Consider the following 9,739-nt stretch of genomic DNA (forward strand, 5'->3'; position numbering starts at 1 on the left):
CTTATTCTTTATTTTGTAATGAATAATTTTATTGGTTGAAACTGGTAACATCAAAAGCCATTGATGAGACAGCACATTTTTTAATTTTATTATTTATTAAGCTAGTTTATTCCTTCTTCGTTTTATTATTATTATTTTTTGACATTAATTATTAATTTAAACTTTAAATTGAAGCATTCGATTGTTCGTTCTACAGAATTTTAAATTCGTTGAAATTAAATTCATTTCAAATTTGAAAATTTTCTGTTTGACTTTCGTAACGACTTTCTAGTAATTTTAGTGATAAGACAAAATGGATCGTTTGACCTATAGAAAAATTACAAAATCAGAACTTTACCTTATTCTAATTTGTATTTTTTTCGTAATTATGTTTATCATCATGACTGGCCTCTACGTAAGTTCATATTTTCAAAGTAAAGTGACAGACAATGGTAAAAGCAAAGTGATAGACAATGGTAAAAGTAAAGTGATAGAAGACGTTTGTACTAGCGATTTTTGTAAGTTTGAAGCTGGATCTATTCTTAGAAGCATAAATTTTCAAACTGATCCATGTGAAAATTTCTATGAATTCGTTTGTGGAAATTATTTTAAATATGAAACTCTTAATGGAGAATATATAAATCCAGCGGAAATTTTACCTAATTACAAGTATCTGTTGGCTAAAAAAGTATTAGAGAAATCGGATGAAAAAGATGATCCACCATTTGCAAATAAAGTAAGAAAATATTATAAATCTTGTTTAAACAGTTATGAAATCAAAAGTGCGATTTCCAACTTTTTAAATCTGTCCTATCTTGATAAATGGCCCGTAGTCCAAAACGAAACCCTGAATTCAACAATAGAAGAAGCTATCGTCTTTGGAATATTTAATGATGGCACTGGATTACTGTTTCAAATTCTTTTCCGGCAAAGTCTTTTTTATGTTAAAATAGGATCCACGACTGTTAAATCGAAAGTTTTATCTGATCGGTTTTTTCATATGAGAAGATATGGCATCTCAATGACTTATATATTAAAGATGCTTGGAATGGATGTAAAAAGTTCAAAGAATATAATAGAAGAAATCAGTAATTTTGAAATATCTTTAAATCAAATTCAAAAAAGAAAATGGAAACAGGAAAACATCAATTTGACAGTTTCACAGTTACAAAAAGAATGCTCAGAAATTAATTGGAAGTTCTTGTTTCAACACATTTTTAAATATCTTGGTCCTCCATTTAACGAGAAAAACACTACAGTAAGAATATTCAACATTAATTACATTCACCTGCTGTGTAACCTCATTAAGAACACCGAGAGAAGAATCATCTATAATGCACTCTTATGGAATAGTTTTGTACCACATTTAGTTATATTCGACGACAAATTCAGAGATATGTTATCTACAACATGGCATTACTTCAGGTATTATTCAAAACGGATGAAATACAAAGATCAAACACTAAAATGGAAGAACTGTATTAATTACATGAGAAGATACATTGAATTAGGATTGCACCATATGATAATAAAATCATTAAATCCGAAAAAATTAGTTAAAGAAGTTAAGAATTATGCTAAACAAATTAGTGATAGTCTTAAAGAAATTTTTTCTGAGGTAGAATGGATTAACGGAGAAATCAAAAGGGGGATGAAAGACAAATTAAATAATATACATTATAGTATTGGATATTCTAATGGCTATATGAATATGGAATTTTTAAAGAAAATATTCGATAATATCATTATCACAGACAACTATGTGCAGAACATCTTATCTTTGAATAGGCAATGGCTATATGATATGACATTCAATACGCCTTTGATTGTTGAATATTACGAAACAACTGTTTTCGATCCATTTGGATTAACACCGATTTTCATAGATTTTGAAACAGGAGGACAAATAGCAATACCACTAGGATGGATGTTTTCTCCTTATTATGTCTTTGGAATGCCACAATATTTAAACTATGGTGGTATATTTACTGTAATTAGTCATGAATTTTCGCACGGATTTCAGGATTCATTTTCATTAATAAGAACGTTTGGTAATTTACAAAATAAAACCAAAATCGGTAAAAAATTTTTACAGCTTATATTCGAATTCGACAGAAGAAAAAATTGTCTGATTAATCAATATTCTAAATTCCCAATAGAAGGAAATTTAACAGTCAATGGTAGTAATACATTTAACGACAACTTTGCTGATAATAGTGGAATTCTTGTAGCATTTCGAGCTTATGATAAATACATTAAGGAAAATGGAGAGGAACCAAAGCTTCCGGGACTTAATTACACCAATAAGCAAATGTTTTTCATTAGATATGCTGAGATGTGGTGCGAAACAAATGATGTACAAGTAAAAAGAATACCTACTAAGCACAGTCCTAGCATATATAGAGTTGTTGGTCCTTTAATGAATTTACCAGAATTTTCAGAAACTTTTAACTGTGTTCCAACAAGCTATATGAATCCCGAAAAGAAATGCAATGTCTGGAGATAAAGCAGGAAATCTCTTTAAACATAGTAACTATAAATAAAATTTAATAATATCTGGCAATCAGGCAAATTAAAAAAATGAAATTAAATATAATTTTTTAATTTTAATTATTATAAAATAGCAGATCATATAAATTATCCAAAATAAGCTGGCCTCTATTCAAGTACTGTATATGACTTTTTTCGTATAAAGTTCTTTACTTAAATGTTATATTCTTAATTGATATTCAATGTTTTACTATTATTTATTTTATTTACAAGTTTGTTATTATCGTCGCATATATTTAAAATATTAATTTGAAAAAATAAAAATATTTGAGAAATCTAAAATCTTTATTTTTTAAATTCAATTATTAAATACTTAATTATTAAATAAATAATCAATAGACCTTCTATTGCTGAGAAATGTTTATTAAGCAAAACACTAACGTTTTGATATTTGGCCAATTAATAAAATTTATTATGTAGTTTATACATATATTATATATAGATATATATAAAACAGTAATTTTATAATTATAATTATTTATAATATTTAATAATATTATAGGTATAAAACAAAATAATATTTACGACAAAAAATCTTATACAATATAGGCCTACTATTAGTAATTTCTATCACTACTTCCTCAAATTATTTATCTTAATAACTTAACTTCAATTGAATTTTAAAAGTAATACAGTAATTTTATAATTGTTTCAAAAGATTGACAAAAATCTTTAAAATAAATAAATATTATTAATTATCCCTGTTTGATATCAAATAATTTAATGAATAGTTTTTATTTATTGAAAAATTTGGAGTAAGCCTAATTATCAAAATCGCGTAAATACAATGCTGTACAGTACTGTACGATTAATAGTAATCAATATTAATTAATGATTTGGTGACGTCTGGATTAAGGCTTTTACTCTAGAAGACCCGGGTTGGAGTGTCAATCACGGATTTCTCGTAGATGGTCTGTCCGGATATATCGGGCACGTTTCTCATTAATATTAATATATAGAGTGTCTATAAAGTCCGTGTGCAATTTAAGAAATTTATAACTTTATTAGTATTTGTGATAGAGAAATTATGTAGAATGTATTAGAAATAAGAAAATCTATATATTTTTTTAATTGTTTTATGTATTTTATTAAGTTTCCACATGTCCACCATCAGTAATACAAAGGGTTATATAATTTCGTAAGTTCTTTATAAACATTTGTCAATTGATTTACTTGATGTCTGAAATTACATTAGTTATTTTAGCTTTCAAGTCTTCTTACGATCGAGGTTTGATTGCATACACTATTGCTTTCACGTGTCCTCACAAAAAAAAAAAAAACTAATAAAGTCAAGTCTGGCGAATGTGGAGGCCAAGAAAATGGTCCACCTCTTCCAATCTCTAAAAACATTTGTTAGTAATTAATTTTACTTAAAACTAGGCACATTAAGCTCTCTAATAGTTCTTACAGATTTTTTCTATCACAAATACTAATAAAGTTATAATTTTTTTTTTAAATTGCACACAGACTTTATGGATATGTATACATAACTTTTTATACGTAAAACTCAGATAATACATTACAGATATAACATAAATTGAGCAAATTTATTGCAACCTTTGATCCACAGATAGTTATTTATTTATTTATTTATTATAAAATAAATTTTTAAAATATCATTTAATGTAGATACTTGAACATTCTTCTAATCTGTAATTTAAGGTTTCGCATTAGTAGGCTCAAGTACTGTATGGTGTAGTTTTTCACGTTATTTTCCTGTTTGGAATATATACATTAATTTCAACATTGCACGATTAGAAAAAGAATTAGAATTTATGCTTGCTGTATTCATTGAAATTTGTTATATATTTTATTAAAACTAAGCAAGTTTTTACCAACAATAATAAATAATACAAATAAAATATTGAATTATTCAAAGGATTTTAGACAAGAAAAATTTGAGTTAGTGTCAAAACGTTTTACGTTTGTTACGCTTGTTTTCTTGAAAGATCGTTTAAAGTATAAATTAATGCATATTTTATCAAGGAAACGAAAACTAGAGCCTGACTCTGTTTAGGAGGAAACAGTTAATTTTAAAATTTAAAATATAATATATAAGACTATAAATATATAATTCGAAAGAAATTTGTCACCATTTAGGCATGTTGTATTAAACTTTTTTTTTTTTTTTTTTTTTTTTCTGTAACCTTATGAAAGGGTTAACTAAAACTATGATTAATTTACTTAATTAATCAAAATTTAAAGCAATTTATGCATTTAAAATCAATAAATATTTGAAATATATACAATTACGTTTATAAAACTATATGATATCTGAACGTTAAAAGATTTCTTTATTGATAAATTAAATTAGATTTAAATCCCTTAAAATATTTTAAAATTTTATTATTATTTTGCTTCATTTGTATAGCCATTCCCAATTTATTTCATTTTATTTTTAGGCGAATGAAGATGATGAAATATAACTCTGTATTACAGTTCTGACTTTCTGACTTTCTACTATAAAATCTCATTGCTCAGTTTGATATTTATTTAATTTAAATGTATAATATGTGAAAATTAGAAGCAAATATAATTTTAGAACGATAAAATTTTGAAAAAATACAAGTAAACTTATGAAATATATCGAAACTATTTAGAAAAAGCTCGTTTATGATTATTCTGGATATTAAAATATACCCCCAAGATGTTAATTAATATTTCACATTTACCTTTGTTCAGAAATTTTGATTTTGTTATTTGTTTAGAGCTCTTTAACTTACGAAATATCTTGAAAATTTAATAAAAGATGTCTCTTTGTAACGTTAAAAGTTATATTGTTAAGAATAGAAAAGAGAAAACTGTTGTTTGTTCTGTTTTCTATTATTTTCTTCGCGCAAGTGTTCATATTTATAAATAATGGAAGCAAACGTAAGCGTTTTCAATAAGTTCAGTTTAAATTCTGACGCCTCTTAGTCATATTCAATACAGTGTACGCGCTTAATTAATTCGAGAAGAGTAAGTGGAGAATATTATAATCTGATAAAAGAAATTACAGAAGATAGCCCTAAAGTGCATTTTTGATACTTTAAATGAGTTTAAATGTAATTATCTAATTAAAAATAATGAAGTTACGACTCATCGAGGATAATTCTATTCTCTTCTAATGACATTTGTTTTATTATAACTATAAATAATGTTAATTATTTGAAATTCTTTTGAGGTATATCACGCCTGATAAGTCATACAACAACTTATAAGGTTTCAATATCCGCATCAGAAAGACTGGCCTTTAATTTAAGATTTAAAAAAACTGAATTAATATAACAACTTTTATCTAAAAAATAAAGCCATAGACCTATGACATAAATTATCATTTATTTATATTTTTGTTCATAAACAATTAAATATAAACTTTCTAAGAAGATTTTTTGCTTCTTATTTTACTTCATAGATGCATAACGGCATAAAATGTAAGTAATATGATGATATAGCCTAATTGTATATTACGAGTATTTAGAGTTTTAGTCATTGGTGATAGTCTACAGACTATTGTTTATAGTTTTAAAACTGGAAAAATTAACAATATCAAATATACTGTACAAATCATTAAGGATGAAGCTAAAATATAAATATTTATTACCTAATACGTTCATGGAATTCAACAAATATAATAAAAATAAAATTGAAACTGGCTTTATTGAAGAAGAGTGATAAATTGAGAAGCATTTCATGAAAAAAACATTCATTCTAACAAGCATACCCACCAAAAATTTTAAAATTTAAATTTTTCAACTATAAAAGTGTGTAATTTTATGATACATTCTCTTCTATTTTATATTATTCTGATATTTATTTATTATTCAGACACGTTTCCAGGTTTTTATAGCATTATATTACTTTCTATTTATGATGCCAATATAAATTTACGGTATAGACAAATGATATATGATACAATATTTATAGATGTAAATGTATCTGATCGTCAAAGTAATGGAGACGTATAGGCTGTATAAAATGTTACCAGATAATAACTCTAATTTGCCTTATTCAATAATAATAAATAATATAGAAATTCCATTATATGTTATAGGTGACGAGGCGAAATAATCTGATACGTCTTTTTCCTGACTTAAAAATGCAGTTTTTAATTAAAAGTTAAAAAATATAAATTAATAATTGAAAATGTTTCTGTATTCTGTCAAACGAAGCAAATTTTAAAGAAAATAAACACGCAATCACAGCTACTACGTAAGAAACTGACTTAGAACGTAATTGGTTGAAAAAGAAAATGTTTTCAACCAATTACATTCTAACTCAGTTTGTGTCATGTAGTTGTGAAAAGTTGATTGGTTGAACGAACCGAAGTTCGGTAAAAGTTGAGATATTTTTCAACTCCTAACAAACTGATCGAACAGTCACCGAAAGGGCAAAAATGTCAAACTACGGTAGCTTAAAAGTGTCAAGTCATTATTTTGTGTAAAGCAGTATAATTTTTAATGTATTAGTCAATTAATAATAATAATAATAATAATGTTTATTGTAATAATAATTAAAGCTTTTACAAATATAAATATAGTTTTATCCATTAGAAATATTTAAATATTTCATTTCTTATCAAATCATATTTTATGCAAGAATTGCATTACGTGTATTTTTGTTTGAGATGATTTTTCTTCCGGTATTTTATCTAATGTTAAAAAAAATAAGCATTTCAAAACGTTAATTATCTAAACAATCAGAATTTATTTTTTGAAAAATTTCCTCATTTGAATCATTAATTATTTTTCCTGTTGATTTCTTTACATAAAAATAAATAAATTATTAATATTTTGCTTAAAAATTTTTACATTTCTTTATTTCAATGCTTACTAAATAAAGTAATAGATTATTTTTTTTAAATGTTCTTTTTTATTATTTCATTATTACAAGCAGAGGGGAGAAACATTTTAAAAATAGTTTCATACTTAAATATTTTATATTTTCTACTTATATTCATTAATAAATTTCATAATTTAATTCGTATAATTACCCAGTATTTCAAAAAAATTTATTGATATAATTATTAATAGTAATTATTAATAATATCTATTTTGTCTGCTTTATTTAAAATTATAATTGTAATTTACGCTGTAACTAATCACTTATACTATATCAATCTGTAAAAATATATTATATTTTAAAAAATTATAAAAAACTGTTTGACTGCATTAATCAATTATTATTATTAATAATTTATTTACAAATATACATAATTATAAAAATTAAAAAATATTATTTTTATCTGAATTAAATTCTAACTTCATTCAATTATTCTCAAGCATTATTGCTATTATTTTTCTGTAGAAATCCTTATTTTACAGTAGTTTTTTGTCATAAATGCAAAGATGACGTTTGATTATTTTGAAAAACATTTGTTTGAGCAGTTTCTATATTTAACAGCGCACATAATTGTGGGATATAAAGTGGGTCTTCTACTTTTCTCACAAAGTAAAAGAGAACAGAAATATGTTACAGGTAATGTAAGAGAATACATAAATTTGAAAAAATAAATATACCTTAAGTTAAAAGTTCTGCTTGGAAATTATTTTTTTACATAATATTAGTCATACAAACGACAACGTCATAATAACGAAAAAAGATAATTGGAAATATCCAATTATCTTTTTTATCTTTAATAAAAAATTAAAGATTTATTTAACTTAAGTTAGCCTTTTGTTATTTATATGTTAATTCCATTTTCTACAATGTAAAATATTTTCTATAATGAGTTTATTTGGTAAAGATGATTGAACAAGTAAAGCCGTCGCCTTTTGTATCTCCAGCTTCAGCATTGCATGCACAATAAAATGTTTGAACTCATTGAATTTAATTGAATTCGTGTAATTTTGGAATGAATTCTGAAAATGCAGAAAAAGTATATTATAAGACAATTAAAAAATATTACAACAAAACAAAGTTTTAACGTAGATCGACTGTAATGTTATTAAATTCAAACAATAAGTAGGCCTATCTAATATCAATAGGTTTATTTCTTATAATTTAAAAACATAAATAAAACCTGATAAATAAATAAAATCTGTTTGAGCGAACTGTCTTTAATTATTAAACATAAAAAAAAGACATCGGACGAAATGAATTTACGAAATAAATAAAACCACTTAATTCAGTACAAAATAACTTTAATAATATCATTAAAAATACATAAATACAATGCATAATCATTGTAAATTTCATATGTAATATTAGTTGAAAATTTTGTCTTATTCCTCCATTTTTCGTTGCAGTCGATCTACGTTAAAACTTTGTTTTGTTGTAATATTTTTTAATTGTCTTATAATATACTTTCTCTACATTTTCATAATTCATTCCGAAATTACACAAATTCAATTAAATTCAATGAGTTCAAACATTTTATTGTGCATTCAATGCTGAAGCTGAAGATACAAAAGGCGACGGCTTACTTGTTCAATCATCTTTACCAAATAAACTCATTATAGAAAATATTTTACATTGTAGAAAATAGAATTAACATTGTAAAGAGAAGTCAAGACGTCAAGCTCTCTTGCAAAACGTCTTAGAAGAAAACGACCTGTTAAATAAGCCATCCTATATTTTTAATATGGATAAAACAGATCTCCAACTGGGTACGTGATTGTAAAAAAGGGTTCGAAAGCCGTTTTGTAGCGTAACTTCTTCAGAAATGGACGATTATAACCGTTATAGTTTGTTACAACGCGGAACACATGTTCTTACCACCTGTCATCATAATCAAAGGAAAAAAATCACAATCCCGGGTTGCAATTTTTAATCATATTATTTTTAATTTATTTAATTTAAAATATACGCTCTCTCTATTTTAATACATCCTTGCCTCTGTATATCATATTTTTTCTAATAACAGTATAGTGATGCAAATTAAGTTTATTTAAAATTTTTGAATAAACTTAACGTATTGCCTCCTCTCGTCAGGACTACGATAGGAGGAAATACGTTGACTTTTGACTAAGATCTCCTCTATTTTCTAAACGGAAACTACATCAATGTATGAGTCCTATTAATAAATAAAGTCCTAAGTAGATACAAACAGAAATTGACAGAAATATATTGTTTGCGATTAATTTTAAACAGAGTAAAAACAACAAAATTTTGCATAAAACTTTTAATGCGTAGCGTAACAAACATTAAATTGTGAAAACCTAGATAATTTAACAAAAATAAAATAGAAACAATGATGATAAACTAAACAAAAGCAATAAGTTTACTATAA

The 9,739-nt window shown here is 24.9% G+C and overlaps 1 protein-coding gene across 1 annotated transcript; it reads left to right on the forward strand.

The window, feature by feature from the left end:
* The first annotated feature begins 290 nt into the window (after positions 1–290).
* Positions 291–2,753, forward strand: LOC136973834 (neprilysin-1-like). The gene has a single exon (XM_067268615.1). The coding sequence runs from the start codon at positions 293–295 to the stop codon at positions 2,483–2,485; it is 2,193 nt and encodes a 730-aa protein (XP_067124716.1). The 5' UTR covers positions 291–292; the 3' UTR covers positions 2,486–2,753.
* Positions 2,754–9,739: the final 6,986 nt, after the last annotated feature.

Source organism: Centruroides vittatus, unplaced genomic scaffold, assembly GCF_030686945.1.
Source record: "Centruroides vittatus isolate TY-2023 unplaced genomic scaffold, ASM3068694v2 contig_329, whole genome shotgun sequence".
NCBI lineage: Eukaryota > Metazoa > Arthropoda > Arachnida > Scorpiones > Buthidae > Centruroides > Centruroides vittatus.